Raw genomic sequence first — 18,558 nt, 5'->3', positions numbered from 1 at the left:
TATTCCACTAACCCTAACTCATACAGTCCAATAGAATATAGGTTATATTCCACTAACCCTAACTCATACATTCCAATAGAATATAGGATATATTCCACTAACCCTAACTCATACAGTCCAATAGAATATAGGATATATTCCACTATCCACTAACCCTAACTCATACAGTCCAATAGAATATAGGTTATATTCCACTAACCCTAACTCATACAGTCCAATAGAATATAGGATATATTCCACTAACCCTAACTCATACAGTCCAGTAGAATATAGGTTATATTCCACTAACCCTAACTCATACAGTCCAATAGAATATAGGTTATATTCCACTAACCCTAACTCATACAGTCCAATAGAATATAGGATATATTCCACTAACCCTAACTCATACAGTCCAACACTATCCACTAACCCTAACTCATACAGTCCAATAGAATATAGGATATATTCCACTAACCCTAACTCATACAGTCCAGTAGAATATAGGTTATATTCCACTAACCCTAACTCATACAGTCCAATATAATATAGGATATATTCCACTAACCCTAACTCATACAGTCCAATAGAATATAGGTTATATTCCACTAACCACTAACTCATACACTCCAATAGGATATAGGTTATATTCCACTAACCCTAACTGATACAGTCCAATAGAATATAGGTTATATTCCACTAACCCTAACTCATACAGTCCAATAGAATATAGGTTATATTCCACTAACCACTAACTCATACACTCCAATAGGATATAGGTTATATTCCACTAACCCTAACTGATACAGTCCAATATAATATAGGATATATTCCACTAACCCTAACTCATACAGTCCAATAGAATATAGGATATATTCCACTAACCCTAACTCATACAGTCCAATAGAATATAGGTTATATTCCACTAACCCTAACTCATACAGTCCAATAGAATATAGGTTATATTCCACTAACCCTAACTCATACAGTCCAATAGAATATAGGATATATTCCACTATCCACTAACCCTAACTCATACAGTCCAACACTATCCACTAACCCTAACTCATACAGTCCAATAGAATATAGGATATATTCCACTAACCCTAACTCATACAGTCCAATATAATATAGGATATATTCCACTATCCCTAACTCATACAGTCCAATAGAATATAGGTTATATTCCACTAACCACTAACCCTAACTCATACAGTCCAATATAATATTGGTTATATTCCACTAACCACTAACTCATACAGTCCAATAGAATATAGGTTATATTCCACTAACCCTAACTCATACAGTCCAATATAATATAGGATATATTCCACTATCCCTAACTCATACAGTCCAATAGAATATAGGTTATATTCCACTAACCCTAACTCATACAGTCCAATATAATATTGGTTATATTCCACTAACCACTAACCCTAACTCATACAGTCCAATATAATATTGGTTATATTCCACTAACCACTAACTCATACACTTCAATAGAATATAGGTTATATTCCACTAACCCTAACTCATACATTCCAATAGAATATAGGTTATATTCCACTAACCCTAACTCATACAGTCCAATATAATATAGGTTATATTCCACTAACCCTAACTCATACAGTCCAATATAATATAGGATATATTCCACTAACCCTAACTCATACAGTCCAATAGAATATAGGTTATATTCCACTAACCCTAACTCATACAGTCCAATAGAATATAGGTTATATTCCACTAACCCTAACTGATACAGTCCAATAGGATATAGGTTATATTCCACTAACCCTAACTCATACAGTCCAATAGAATATAGGATATATTCCACTAACCCTAACTCATACAGTCCAATATAATATAGGTTATATTCCACTATCCACTAACTCATACAGTCCAATAGGATATAGGATATATTCCACTATCCACTAACCCTAACTCATACAGTCCAATAGAATATAGGTTATATTCCACTAACCCTAACTCATACAGTCCAATAGAATATAGGATATATTCCACTATCCACTAACCCTAACTCATACAGTCCAATAGAATATAGGTTATATTCCACTAACCCTAACTCATACAGTCCAATAGAATATAGGATATATTCCACTATCCACTAACCCTAACTCATACAGTCCAATAGAATATAGGATATATTCCACTAACCCTAACTCATACAGTCCAATAGAATATAGGTTATATTCCACTAACCCTAACTCATACAGTCCAATAGAATATAGGTTATATTCCACTAACCCTAACTCATACAGTCCAGTAGAATATAGGTTATATTCCACTAACCACTAACCCTAACTCATACAGTCCAATATAATATTGGTTATATTCCACTATCCACTAACCCTAACTCATACAGTCCAATATAATATTGGTTATATTCCACTAACCACTAACCCTAACTCATACAGTCCAATATAATATTGGTTATATTCCACTAACCCTAACTCATACAGTCCAATAGAATATAGGATATATTCCACTATCCACTAACCCTAACTCATACAGTCCAATAGAATATAGGATATATTCCACTATCCACTAACCCTAACTCATACAGTCCAATAGAATATAGGTTATATTCCACTAACCACTAACCCTAACTCATACATTCCAATAGAATATAGGTTATATTCCACTAACCCTAACTCATACAGTCCAATAGAATATAGGTTATATTCCACTAACCCTAACTCATACAGTCCAATAGAATATAGGTTATATTCCACTAACCACTAACCCTAACTCATACATTCCAATAGAATATAGGATATATTCCACTAACCCTAACTCATACAGTCCAATAGAATATAGGATATATTCCACTATCCACTAACCTTAACTTTTCTGTAAACACTGTAGTGCACTACTTTTGACCAGGAAAGGGGCTTTGGGCCCATACATGTAGGACTCTTGTCAAAAGGTGTGGCCTAGGTAAGGAATAGGGTGCCAGTTTTGATGCACAATCATAGTCACAGCTCTCTTTCTAAGGTACGCCTGCCAGAGGGGGTTTAAAAAAGAAACTGGAATGATCCTTTTCCCTGATTTACAGTGCTAAGGAACCATGTTCAGGAACCATGAACAGGGAGTACAGTGGAGGGCTCAGAACGCACCCTTGTGGGGCGACCCGACAGGAAGTCCAGTACCCAGTTGCATAGAGCGGGGTCGAGACCCAGGGTCTCAAGCTTTATGACGAGTTTGGAGGGTACTATGGTGTTAAATGCTGAGCTGTAGTCGATGAACAGCATTCTCACATAGGTATTCCTCTTGTCCAGATGAGTTAGGGCAGTGTGGTTGCGATTGCGTCATCTGTGGACCTATTGGGGTGGTAAGCAAATTGGAGTGGGTCAAGGGTGTCAGGTGTTAGGTAGGGTGGAGGTGATATGGTCCTTGACTAGTCTCTCAAAGCACTTCATGATGACGGAAGTGAGTGCTACGGGGCGGTAGTCGTTTAGCTCAGTTACCTTAGCTTTCTTGGGAACAGGAACAATGGTGGCCCTCTTGAAGCATGTGGGAACAGCAGACAAGGATTGATTGAATATGTCCGTAAACACACCAGCCAGATGGTCTGCGCATGCTCTGAGGACGCGGCTGGGGATGCCGTCTGGGCCTGCAGCCTTGCGTGGGTTAACACGTTTAAATGTTTTACTCACGTCGGCTGCAGTGAAAGAGAGCCCGCAGGTTTTGGCAGCGGGCCGTGTCAGTGGCACTGTATTGTCCTCAAAGCGAGCAAAAAAGTTATTTACTCTGTCTGGGAGCAAGACATCTTGGTCCGTGACGGGGCTGGTTTTCTTTTTGTAATCTGTGATTGACTGTAGACCCTGCCACATACCTCTCGTGTCTGAGCCGTTGAATTGCGACTCTACTTTGTCTCTATACTGACGCTTAGCTTGTTTGATTGCCTGGCGGAGGGAATAGCTGCACTGTTTGTATTCGGTCATGTTTCCGGTCACCTTGCCCTGGTTAAAAGCAGTGGTTCACGCTTTCAGTTTCGCCCGAATGCTGCCATCAATCCACGGTTTCTGGTTTGGGAATGTTTTAATCGTTGCTGTGGGTACAGCATCGCTGATACACTTTCTAATGAACTCGCTCACCGAATCAGCGTATTCGTCAAGGTTGTTGTCGTGAAGAAGGAGCAGCAGCGCCTCTTCAACCTCAGGGGGCTGAAGAAATTCAGCTTGTCACCAAAAACACTCACAAACTTCTACAGATGCACAATCGAGAGCATGCTGTCGGGCTGTATCACCGCCTGGTACGGCAACTGCTCCGCCCACAACCGCAAGGCTCTCCAGAGGGTAGTGAGGTCTGCACAACGCATCACCGGGGGCAAACTACCTGCCCTCCAGGACACCTACACCACCCGATGTCACAGGAAGGCCATAAAGATCATCAAGGACAACAACCACCCGAGCCACTGCCTGTTCACCCCGCTATCATCCAGAAGGCGAGGTCAGTACAAGTGCATCAAAACTGGGACCGAGAGACTGAAAAACATCTTCTAAGGCCATCAGAATGTTAAACAGCCACCACAAACATTAGAGTGGCTGCTGCCAACGTACTGACTCAACCCCAGCCACTTTAATAATGGAAATTGATGGGAAATGATGTAAAATATATCACTAGCCACTTTAAACTATGCCACTTTATGTTTATATACCCTACATTACTCATCTCATATGTATATACTGTACTCTATACCATCTACTGCATCTTGCCTATGCCGTTCTGTACCATCACTCATTCATATATCTTTATGTACTCATTCTTTATCCCTTTACACTTTTGTGTATAAGGTAGTAGTTGTGGAATTGTTAGGTTAGATTACTGCATTGTCGGAACAAGCATTTCGCTACACTCACATTAACATCTGCTAACCATGTGTATGTGACAAATCATATTTGATTTGATTTAAGGGTGTGGGATTATCTAACCCTGATTACAGACCTAACGGTGTGGGATTATCTAACCCTGATTACAGACCTAACGGTGTGGGATTATCTAACCCTGATTACAGACCTAACGGTGTGGGATTATCTAACCCTGATTACAGACCTAACGGTGTGGGATTATCTAACCCTGATTACAGACCTAACGGTGTGGGATTATCTAACCCTGATTACAGACCTAACGGTGTGGGATTATCTAACCCTGATTACAGACCTAACGGTGTGGGATTATCTAACCCTGATTACAGACCTAACGGTGTGGGATTATCTAACCCTGATTACAGACCTAACGGTGTGGGATTATCTAATCCTGATTACAGACCTAACGGTGTGGGATTATCTAACCCTGATTAAAGACCTAACGGTGTGGGATTATATAACCCTAACCCTGATTACAGACCTAACGGTGTGGGATTATCTAACCCTGATTACAGACCTAACGGTGTGGGATTATCTAACCCTGATTACAGAACTGACGGTGTGGGATTATATAACCCTGATTACAGACCTAACGGTGTGGGATTATATAACCCTAACCCTGATTACAGACCTAACGGTGTGGGATTATATAACCCTAACCCTGATTACAGATCTAACGGTGTGGGATTATCTAACCCTGATTACAGACCTAACGGTGTGGGATTATCTAACCCTGATTACAGACCTAACGGTGTGGGATTATATAACCCTGATTACAGACCTAACGGTGTGGGATTATATAACCCTGATTACAGACCTAACGTTGTGGGATTATATAACCCTAACCCTGATTACAGACCTAACGGTGTGGGATTATATAACCCTAACCCTGATTACAGACCTAACGGTGTGGGATTATCTAACCCTGATTACAGACCTAACGGTGTGGGATTATCTAACCCTGATTACAGACCTAACGGTGTGGGATTATCTAACCCTGATTACAGACCTAACAGTGTGGGATTATCTAACCCTAACCCTGATTACAGACCTAACAGTGTGGGATTATCTAACCCTCATTACAGACCTAACGGTGTGGGATTATCTAACCCTGATTATAGACCTAACAGTGTGGGATTATCTAACCCTGATTACAGACCTAACAGTGTGGGATTATCTAACCCTGATTACAGACCTAACAGTGTGGGATTATCTAACCCTGATTACAGACCTAACAGTGTGGGATTATATAACCCTGATTACAGACCTAACAGTGTGGGATTATCTAACCCTGATTACAGACCTAACAGTGTGGGATTATATAACCCTGATTACAGACCTAACGGTGTGGGATTATATAACCCTAACCCTGATTACAGACCTAACAGTGTGGGATTATCTAACCCTCATTACAGACCTAACGGTGTGGGATTATCTAACCCTGATTATAGACCTAACAGTGTGGGATTATCTAACCCTGATTACAGACCTAACAGTGTGGGATTATCTAACCCTGATTACAGACCTAACAGTGTGGGATTATATAACCCTAACCCTGATTACAGACCTAACGGTGTGGGATTATCTAATCCTGATTACAGACCTAACACTAACGGACAATCTGTTTCTCTTTGTTCTCACATGGATTCTGAATATGTCTCCAATGTTGTTCATTTGATCTGATATCATGTGTTGACAGATCCCAGGTTAGACACAGCGGTAGTCTTTGGTGTGATATCATGTGTGGACAGATCCCAGGTTAGACACAGTGGTAGTCTTTGGTCTAATATCATATGTGTTGACAGATCACAGGTTCGACACAGTGGTAGTCTTTGTCTAAACAGGTGCACTAATTCATTATGATCCCCTCTGTATCCGCATCCCAAATAACAACCTAATCCCCCTTATATATAGTGCAGTTACCTATGGGCCCTGGTCAAAACTATTGGACTAAATATAGGGATTTAGGGTGCCATTTGGGATGTCTCTTTGTGCTAAGTGGAGCTGTGGAGACTCCCACTGTAACTATTTCATTAGACATGAGAGTAATGTGTTTGTGTTTCAGCAGCATGGGGTTGTGTGTGTTGTGCTCTGCTTCCGTGGTGCCAAGCTGTAGCCAAAGCAAAAAGTCCCCAGTCAGTAAGACTCAGCGCCACTCATGCAGAAGGATGGGCTGGGGTGTGTGTGATTTAACTTGTTTTTAATTATATATTTTTGTAAATTATAATTATTTATTTAACTAGGCAAGACGGTTAAGAACAAATTCTTATTTACAACGACGGCCTAAACCGGCCAAACCCGGAAGACGCTGCCCTTATGGGACAACCAATCACGGCCGGATGTGATACAGCCTGGAATCGAACCAGGGTCTGTAGTGACGCCTCGAGCACTGAGATGCAGTGCCTTAGACCGCTGCACTACTCGGGGCGTGAAACATTGGGGTGTGTTTGCTGCTGGGGTGTGTGTGATGATGGGGTGTGTGTGTGATGCTGGGGTGTGTGTGTGATGCTGGGGGGGGGTGTGTGTGATGCTGGGGTGTGTGTGTGTGATGCTGTGGTGTGTGTGATGCTGAGGATGGGCTGGGATGCTGGGGTGTGTGTGTGGTGCTGGGGTGTGTGTGTGATGCTGGGGTGTGTGTGTGTGATGCTGGGGTGTGTGTGTTTGCTGCTGAGGGTGTGTACAGTATGATGCAGACAGATGGGCTGTGGGTGTGTACAGTATGATGCAAACAGATGGGCTGGGGGTGTGTACAGTATAATGCAAACAGATGGGCTGGGGGTCTGTACAGTATGATGCAGAAGGATGGGCTGGGGGTATGTACAGTATGATGCAAACAGATGGGCTGGGGGTGTGTACAGTATGATGCAGAAGGATGGGCTGGGGGTGTGTACAGTATGATACAGAAGGATGGGCTGGGGGTGTGTACAGTATGATGCAGAAGGATGGGCTGGGGGTGTGTACAGTGTGATGCAGAAGGATGGGCTGGGGGTGTGTACAGTATGATGCAGAAGGATGGGCTGGGGGTGTGTACAGTATGATGCTGAAGGATGGGCTGGGGGTGTGTACAGTATGATGCAGAAGAATGGGCTGGGGGTGTGTACAGTATGATGCAGAAGGATGGGCTGGGGGTGTGTACAGTATGATGCAGAAGGATGGGCTGGGGGTGTGTACAGTATGATACAGAAGAATGGGCTGGGGGTGTGTACATTATGATGCAGAAGGATGGGCTGGGGGTGTGTACAGTATGATGCAGAAGGATGGGCTGGGGGTGTGTACAGTATGATGCAGACGGATGGGCTGGGGGTGTGTACAGTATGATGCAGAAGAATGGGCTGGGGGTGTGTACAGTATGATGCAGAAGGATGGGCTGGGGGTGTGTACAGTATGATGCAGAAGGATGGGCTGGGGGTGTGTACAGTATGATGCAGACAGATGGGCTGGGGGTGTGTACAGTATGATGCAGAAGGATGGGCTGGGGGTGTGTACAGTATGATGCAGAAGGATGGGCTGGGGGTGTGTACAGTATGATGCAGACAGATGGGCTGGGGGTGTGTACAGTATGATGCTGAGGATGGGCTGGGGGTGTGTACAGTATGATGCAGAAGGATGGGCTGGGGGTGTGTACAGTATGATGCAGAAGAATGGGCTGGGGGTGTGTACAGTATGATGCAGACCGATGGGCTGGGGGTGTGTACAGTATGATGCAGACCGATGGGCTGGGGGTGTGTATAGTATGATGCTGAGGATGGGCTGGGGGTGTGTACAGTATGATGCAGAATGATGGGCTGGGGGTGTGTACAGTATGATGCAGAAGGATGGGCTGGGGGTGTGAACAGTATGATGCTGAAGGATGGGCTGGGGGTGTGTACAGTATGATGCTGAAGGATGGGCTGGGGGTGTGTACAGTATGATGCTGAAGGATGGGCTGGGGGTGTGTACAGTATGATGCAGAAGGATGGGCTGACACCATGGGAGCAGAGCACTGCACAGTGTGCGTGTGTGTGTGAGTGAGATGCGGAGAGACAGCTCGGGGAGTTCAGTGGGTGACTGAATTGCTTACAGCTCTGCACACAGTTTCAATCTGTCACTTCTGCTCTGGGAGGAGGATGCTATGGTTTATGTCTGGGGAACATACTTCTGAAGGGATTTTAGTGCATCCCAAAATGGCAACCTATTCCCTATATAATGCACTACTTTAGGCCAGGGCCAGAAAATGTTCTGTTGAAAAGCAGCGCACTATATAAGGAATAGGGTGCCAAGTAGTGCACTATATAGGAATAGGGTGCCAAGTAGTGCACTATATAGGAAATAGGGTCCCAAGTAGGGCACTATATAGGGAATATAGGGTCCCAAGTAGGGAACTATAGGGTCCCAAGTAGGGCACTATATAGGGAATAGGGTCCCAGGTAGGGAACTATATTGGGAATAGGGTCCCAAGTAGGGCACTATATTGGGAATAGGGTGCCATTTGGGACGGTGACGTTGTATGAGTTATTCACTGCACTGTAGTGCTAAAGTGTGCCTGCCTGTTTTAGTTACAGCAGTTCCATGAACCCTCGGTTTTGTGAAAATTGAATTAGACTTTCGTCTCTCTGTCGATGTGTGCAAATTGAATACGATTGTCTTGTGATTTTGTGTAAATGGATGGAGGATGTCTTTTGGAGAGTGGTTTAGAAATTGCATCTGGTAAAGCTTTACCTTTATCGTTGATCCACTCACACACCCACTACACACCCACTCACACACCCACTCACACACCCACTCACACACCCACCACACACCCACCACAAAACCACCACACAACCACCACACACCCACCACACACCCACTACACACCCACTCACACACCCACTCACACACCCACTACACCTACACACCCACCACACACCCGCTACGCACCCGCTACACACCCACCACACACCCAGCACACACCCACTACACAACCACCACACACCCACCACACACCCACTACACACCCACTACACACCCACCACACACCCACTACACACCCACCACACACCCACTACACACCCACCACACACCCACTACACAACCACCACACACCCACTACACAACCACCACACACCCACCACACAACCACCACACAACCACCACACACCCACTACACACCCACTACACACCCACCACACACCCACTACACACCCACCGCACACCCACCGCACACCCACCACACACCCACCACACACCCACCGCACAACCACCACACACCCACCACACAACCACCACACACCCACCACACAACCACCACACACCCACCACACAACCACCACACAACCACCACACACTCACCACACACCCACTAACACACCCACTCACTCACACACCCACTACACACCCACCACCCACTACACACCCACTACACACCCACCACCCACTACACACCCACTACACACCCACCACACACCCACTCACTCACACACCCACTACACACCCACCACACACCTACTCACACACCCACACCCACACACACCCACTCACACACCCACCACACACCCACTCACACACCCACTCACACACCCACCACACACCCACCCACCACACACCCACCCACCACACACCCACTCACACACCCACTAAACACCCACCACACACCCACCACACACCCACCACACAACCACCCACCACACACCCACCACACACCCACTCACACACCCTCTAAACACCCACCACACACCCACCCACCACACACCCACCACACACCCACTCACACACCCACCCATTACACACCCACCCACCACACACCCACTACACACCCACCACACACCCACCCACTACACACCCACCACACACCCACCCACTACACACCCACTCACACACACACCCACCCACCACACACCCACACACCACACACCCACCACACACCCACTCACACACCCACCCACTACACACCCACCCACCACACACCCACTACACACCCACCCACCACACACTGCAGCTAGAGCAAGGCAATGTCTCTTGAGTTTTAAGTTGGATAAAGAGGTTATCTGGGACATATGATTCAGCCGTTCTATTTGTCCACTTTTTAGAAAGCCCTTTTTAATGTGCAGTGATGTTTACTCAGACAAGGACAGGCATATTTAACTTGAACAACTAGACTGCTTCTCTAGCTGCTGCATACCAAGCATTAGCACCTGTAATTCTCAGAGGGCAATACAACGGAATGGGTAGATATTCTCAGAGGGCAATAGAATGGGTAGATATTCTCAGAGGGCAATAGAATGGGTAGATATTCTCAGAGGGCAATAGAATGGGTAGATATTCTCAGAGGGCAATAGAATGGGTAGATATTCTCAGAGGGCAATAGAATTGGTAGTAATTCCTAGAGGGCAATACAATGGAGAGGGTAGATATTCTCAGAGGGCAATAGAAAGGGTAGATATTCCTAGAGGGCAATAGAAAGGGTAGATATTCCTAGAGGGCAATAGAAAGGGTAGATATTCTCAGAGGGCAATAGAAAGGGTAGATATTCTCAGAGGGCAATAGAAAGGGTAGATATTCTCAGAGGGCAATAGAAAGGGTAGATATTCCTAGAGGGCAATACAATAGAGAGGGTAGATATTCCCAGAGGGCAATAGAATGCGTAGATATTCTCAGAGGGCAATAGAATGGGTAGATATTCCTAGAGGGCAATAGAAAGGGTAGATATTCTCAGAGGGCAGTAGAAAGGGTAGATATTCCTAGAGGGCAATACAATAGAGAGGGTAGATATTCCCAGAGGGCAATAGAATGCGTAGATATTCTCAGAGGGCAATAGAATGGGTAGATATTCCTAGAGGGCAATAGAAAGGGTAGATATTCTCAGAGGGCAATAGAATGGGTAGATATTCTCAGAGGGCAATAGAATGGGTAGATATTCTCAGAGGGCAATAGAATGGGTAGATATTCCTAGAGGGCAATAGAAAGGGTAGATATTCCTAGAGGGCAATACAATGGAGAGGGTAGATATTCTCAGAGGGCAATAGAAAGGGTAGATATTCTCAGAGGGCAATAGAAAGGGTAGATATTCTCAGAGGGCAATAGAAAGGGTAGATATTCTCAGAGGGCAATAGAAAGGGTAGATATTCTCAGAGGGCAATAGAAAGGGTAGATATTCCTAGAGGGCAATACAATAGAGAGGGTAGATATTCCCAGAGGGCAATAGAATGGGTAGATATTCTCAGAGGGCAATAGAATGGGTAGATATTCCTAGAGGGCAATAGAAAGGGTAGATATTCTCAGAGGGCAATAGAAAGGGTAGATATTCTCAGAGGGCAATAGAATGGGTAGATATTCCTAGAGGGCAATAGAAAGGGTAGATATTCCTAGAGGGCAATAGAAAGGGTAGATCTTCCTAGAGGGCAATAGAATGGGTAGATATTCTCAGAGGGCAATAGAATGGGTAGATATTCCTAGAGGGCAATAGAATAGAATGGGTAGATATTCCTAGAGGGCAATAGAAAGGGTAGATATTCCTAGAGGGCAATAGAAAGGGTAGATATTCCTAGAGGGCAATAGAATGGGTAGATATTCTCAGAGGGCAATAGAATGGGTAGATATTCCTAGAGGGCAATAGAATAGAATGGGTAGATATTCCTAGAGGGCAATAGAATAGAATGGGTAGATATTCCTAGAGGGCAATAGAATAGAATGGGTAGATATTCCTAGAGGGCAATAGAATAGAATGGGTAGATATTCCTAGAGGGCAATAGAATAGAATGGGTAGATATTCCTAGAGGGCAATATAATAGAATGGGTAGATATATATTCAGTTCAGTGTGACTACTGTTGACCAGAGCCCTATGGGTAGTGTACTACTGTTGACCAGAGCCCTATGAGTAGTGTACTACTGTTGACCAGAGCCCTATGGGTAGTGTACTACTGTTGACCAGAGCCCTATGGGTAGTGTACTACTATTGACCAGAGCCCTATGAGTAGTGTACTACTGTTGACCAGAGCCCTATGGGTAGTGTACTACTGTTGACCAGAGCCCTATGGGTAGTGTACTACTATTGACCAGAGCCCTATGAGTAGTGTACTACTGTTGACCAGAGCCCTGTGCAGTATGTAGGGAATAGGGTGCCATTTGAGAAGCACCCTAGAGGGCCATCTCGTGATGATTTTAGGAATATTTAACCTGCAGTTGACTTTCTTATGAACATGTCTCCTCTCTCTTCTTCCCTCTCCACCCCCCCCCTCCCCTTTACCTCTCTTGTGTCTCTGTCCACCAGGTGTACATCCCCTGCAGGACAGCTCTGATCCTGGGTAATGACGATACCGAGTCCTGTTATTAGACCTCTGCTACTACTGACGCTCGATACCAGCAGAAACAGACGTCCAGCTGGCTACCAACCTCAAGTGTTATCAACCAATCACTGTCCGTTTTTTTTTTTTCAGTGTCGACCAACCACACGCCACTAATGCCCCCCCCCTCCCCCCTTTCCCTCCCACCCTTCCCCATTTATCACAACTTTTGTGAGTTCCTATGTTTTTTCCATACACCTTTAACAATAGTTAGTAGATTACCATATTAACATCATCTGTAACGCAGCATGGTGTTTCCCACTATAACCGAGTCGGGGCCTTGTTGAATAGGTGATTATATATGTTCAACTAATATGATGTAACTCTGGATGAGGGTTGCAGAATTCCACTAACTTTCCCCAAAGTTCCCAGGTTGGAAGATTTCAGGAATCAGAGAAGAATAATGCAGGAAAACCTGGACATTTTTTTTTTTTTGGGGGGGGGGGGGGGGAGTTCCCGTAATTCTGCCATTTACACAGTATATATCATTCATATTTTGAGTCCATCCACCCACCACTAGTTTTCCAAGCCTTGGTATGACACCTACAACACTTGAAAAGAAACCGTGGTACAGGGATATGGTAATGCTAATATGCTAACATAAAGCATTACTTGTGGTACGGTAATGCTAACATAAAGTATTACTTGTGGTACAGTCATGCTAACATAAATTATTACTTGTGGTACAGTAATGCTAACATGCTAACATAAATTATTACTTGTGGTACAGTAATGCTAACATAAAGTATTACTTGTGGTACAGTAATGCTAAATGCTAACATAAAGTATTACTTGTGGTACGGTATTGCTAACATGCTAACATAAAGCATTACTTGTGGTACAGTAATGCTAACATAAAGCATTGCTTGAGTTACAGTAATGCTAACATGCTAACATAAAGTATTACTTGTGGTACAGTAATGCTAACATAAAGCATTTACTTGTGGTACAGTAATGCTAACATGCTAACATAAAGCATTACTTGTGGTACAGTAATGCTAACATAAAGCATTTACTTGTGGTACAGTAATGCTAACATGCTAACATAAAGCATTACTTGTGGTACAGTAATGCTAATGCAGTTAGCAATAGTACTACCTTCTCCACTGATTCCAGCGTGCACAGGCTTGTAATAATATTATTTTACATATATATTGCATTAAGATCGGTGTGCTATTTATATAAAAACACAAGACGCATGCAATTTTTGATATATAATTTAACGCTTATGATTTTGTATTTAAATGCCAACAATGTTTTGCAATTGGCCATCCGAAAGTGTATACTATAAGAGTGTATACTATTTAAAAGTGTATACTATGAGAGTGTGTACTATTTAAAAGTGTATACTATAAGAGTGTATACTATTTAAAAGTGTATACTATAAGAGTGTATACTATTTAAAAGTGTATACTATGAGAGTGTGTACTATTTAAAAGTGTATACTATAAGAGTGTATACTATTTAAAAGTGTATACTATAAGAGTGTATACTATTTAAAAGTGTATACTATGAGAGTGTGTACTATTTAAAAGTGTATACTATAAGAGTGTATACTATTTAAAAGTGTATACTATAAGAGTGTGTACTATTTAAAACAAACAGGACAGGAAAAATAGTTACCAGTGTTTGCATCCCAAATAGCACCCCATTCCCTATATAGTGCACTACTTTTAACCAGGACTCATAGGGCTCTGGTAAAAAGTAGTGCACAATATATTTAAGCAATAAGGCCACGACGAGGTGTGGTATATGGCCGATTATACCACGGCTAAGGGCTGTTCTTAGTCACGACACATCGCTGAGTGCCTGGACACAGCCCTTAACCGTGGCATATTGGCCATATGTCACAAACCCCCTGAGGTTCCTTATTCCTATTATAAACTGGTTACCAATGTAATTAGAGCAGTAAAAAATTGTCATACCCGTGGTAAACGGGGTCTGATATACCACGGCAGTCAGCCAATCAGCATTCAGATCGCTGCGACGTCATCACGTTTGTTTCGTCGCTGTTGATTTATTGATTTCTTTGTTGGCATTGTATTTACACTGAAATAAGCCATCTTGAATAATATATATATCATTTGGTTGACTATCCTGACTTTAGTGGGTTTGTGATACCTTTGTGGTGTGATAGGTCTTCTATCAAAGCAGCTAGGGATTATGCATTTTTACTTGTTTATATACGTTTTGTTGTGTGTGTGTGTCAGTCATTTGCAGCTAATGCCACATAGTAAGAGTACTGAATACAGGCAGCTGAAAGCCCGTCTGGTATACGCTGTGTTTCGAGTTATGGAAGCTTCTGGAATGGACACGACGATTGGCATACAATGACGATTAGAGTGGCAGAGGAGACCGTAGCGAGACTAAATAACAGTACTGGATCCTGCTCAAAGACAGGGTGCCATTTTGGACAAATGTAGTGCACTATAAAGGGAATAGGGTGCTATTTGGGTTAAAAGTAGTGCACTATAAAGGGAATAGGGTGCCATTTGAGTTAAAAGTAGTGCACTATAAAGGGAATAGGGTGCTATTTGGGTTAAAAGTAGTGCACTATAAAGGGAATAGGGTGCCATTTGGGTTAAAAGTAGTGCACTATAAAGGGAATAGGGTGCTATTTGGGTTAAAAGTAGTGCACTATAAAGGAAATAGGGTGCCATTTGGGTTAAAAGTAGTGCACTATAAAGGGAATAGGGTGCCATTTGGGTTAAAAGTAGTGCACTATAAAGGGAATAGGGTGTCATTTAATTTGGGTCTCAGTCTCGTCTGCCTTCACAGGCATCTCTGCTGTGGTTTAGTGGTTGTGTTTTCTTTTCAGGCGTTGTCTAACCTCGTCCCCCGACTGGGTGTGTGGGGGGGGGGGTTTAACATTGTCAGGTGCACAAGATGTTATGTTGTATTTACCCCCCCCCCCAAAAAAAAGTCATTAAACTGAATCAACCAATGGTGTCTGCTCATTGTCTTATCTGTTGGTCTTCTTTTTATACGGTATCATTAGAGACAGTCAGGTTTCTTTATTCACTCGGGTAGATTATATATGTCTGTATCCTAAATAGGCAGCGTATTCCCTAAGAAGGTCACCTCTTCTGGCCAGAGCCCTATGGAACCTGGTGGCAAGTACTGCCGTTTTGGGATGTATCCTATTGTGTGCCATTAAAAAAACACCATTGGATCAAGTCGAGCATTTCATTTTGGAACATTTTAGTACTAATTTTTCTTCCACTGTTCTTCCCATACGACTCTTTTTCTGCCTCCACTAAAAAACCTTTAATTTTTTAAGTAATATTCTGCCTTTAAAGATCACTTAAACAAAGTAATGCCACACGGTTAATCACATTCCTCTCATGTCCTGTATCAAAGCTATAAGATTGTCAAATGTGAAAATACACACAGACTCATTTTTGTGTGTTCCAGACGAAAGCTAATATCTTGATTTACGGATGCTGTAATGCTGAGATTTAAACCCATTGCATATTGCTGCAGGTTCTGAGCACAGCCTGCGATGTAGACTGGTGTAGCATATGGCAGGTTTTTGATCCATCTCCCCTACAGCGGGAGAGAGAGACAGAGACCGAGAGAGAGAGAGAGAGACCGAGAGAGACCGAGAGAGAGAGAAAACACATTGATATTCCAGGAACGTCATCCTGATATTTAACCACCACAAGTATCTTCAACACTTCGTTTCCTTTTAATATAACACCAAAGCTTTCAGGAAAAAAAGGGGCTGTTTCACCTCTCCGAAAGCACAGAGGAGCACTTTGCATAAATATGGGCAGTATGAAAGAGACCCGGTTGTGGAGACTGAGGTGGGTACAGTGGTTTTGTTTTTTTAAATCACGGACGGATCTCGTCTGAGCCAATGAGTTCGTCTGAAATTGTACCCAAAGGGCTCTGGTCAAAACTAGAACACTATGTAGGGAGCAGGTGTGATTTCAGGCACGGTCATTGTCCTTACCTTCGCCACAGTGACTCGGGAGGGTTTTTTGAAAATCTCTCGTTCATTTAAAACTGAAAGAAGTCTGATACATTGAAATATAGCTAGGCTGCTCCATCCTGAATCAAACACACTTCTTCTGTGTGACCGACCCCAGTAGAAATAGCATTTAAACAGATATGAAAATCCTGAACGAATCAGGCCCTCCGTGACCCCAGATTCATTCACTGCCTCATCCAGCCCCCCGTTGCTATAGAGAGACACATATATACTGTATATTTGGGCAGACAGATGGACAAATTTATAATGTCTCTGTGTCTTGTCCCAAATGGCACCATATTCCTTAGTATAGGGTATAGGGGGCCATTGGGGACGCAAGGTGTATTTGAGTACCTGGAGCCTCTACACAAAGAGCTGTTGAATTTTACTGTGTTTGATGATCCTCTATCGTTTTCATGATCAGAACAAACACTAGAGCCTCTTCCCTGATGGGGCTGCTTCCCTCTACTCTCTGTCTAATCGAGCTGCTTCCCTCTACACTCTGTCTGATGGAGCTGCTTCCCTCTACTCTCTGTCTAATGGAGCTGCTTCCCTCTACACTCTGTCTAATGGAGCTGCTTCCCTCTACTCTCTGTCTAATGGAGCTGCTTCCCTCTACTCTCTGTCTAATGGAGCTGCTTCCCTCTACACTCTGTCTAATGGAGCTGCTTTCCTGATGGAGCTGCTTCCCTCTACTCTTTGTCTAATGGAGCTGCTTCCCTCTACACTCTGTCTAATGGAGCTGCTTCCCTCTACTCTCTGTCTAATGGAGCTGCTTCCCTCTACTCTCTGTCTAATGGAGCTGCTTCCCTCTACACTCTGTCTAATGGAGCTGCTTCCCTCTACTCTCTGTCTAATGGAGCTGCTTCCCTCTACTCTCTGTCTAATGGAGCTGCTTCCCTCTACTCTCTGTCTAATGGAGCTGCTTTCCTGATGGAGCTGCTTCCCTCTACTCTTTGTCTAATGGAGCTGCTTCCCTCTACACTCTGTCTAATGGAGCTGCTTCCCTCTACTCTCTGTCTAATGGAGCTGCTTCCCTCTACTCTCTGTCTAATGGAGCTGCTTCCCTCTACTCTCTGTCTAATGGAGCTGCTTCCCTGATGGAGCTGCTTCCCTCTACTCTCTGTCTAATGGAGCTGCTTCCCTGATGGAGCTGCTTCCCTCTACTCTCTGTCTAATGGAGCTGCTTCCCTCTACTCTCTGTCTGATGGAGGAGCGTCCCTGTACATTCTGATGAGGAAGATATACCTTCTGAGGTTATTTTCAGGTGAAATGGTCATTTAAGTTAGCCTGGTACAGTACCTGTTTATGTAACAACAAGATAACTAGGTTTAAAAGCCACTCAGCCTGGTCCCAGATCTATTTGTGTTTTCTTGACAAGTTAAATAAATAAAAATATATGTAAAAAATGAA

The 18,558-nt window shown here is 43.6% G+C and overlaps 1 protein-coding gene across 1 annotated transcript in view; it reads left to right on the top strand.

The window, feature by feature from the left end:
- gbe1b (glucan (1,4-alpha-), branching enzyme 1b) overlaps positions 1-14,578 on the top strand; it is a 359,324-nt gene extending 344,746 nt beyond the window's left edge. The window contains exon 16 of the mRNA XM_036964774.1: positions 13,100-14,578. Coding sequence (XP_036820669.1) covers positions 13,100-13,162 — 63 coding nt within the window. The 3' untranslated portion in view covers positions 13,163-14,578. The remainder of the gene's footprint in view (positions 1-13,099) is intronic.
- Positions 14,579-18,558: the final 3,980 nt, after the last annotated feature.

Source organism: Oncorhynchus mykiss, chromosome 27 (genome assembly GCF_013265735.2).
Source record: "Oncorhynchus mykiss isolate Arlee chromosome 27, USDA_OmykA_1.1, whole genome shotgun sequence".
Classification (NCBI taxonomy): Eukaryota; Metazoa; Chordata; class Actinopteri; order Salmoniformes; family Salmonidae; genus Oncorhynchus; species Oncorhynchus mykiss.
This window is presented reverse-complemented; position numbering and strand designations above follow the sequence as displayed.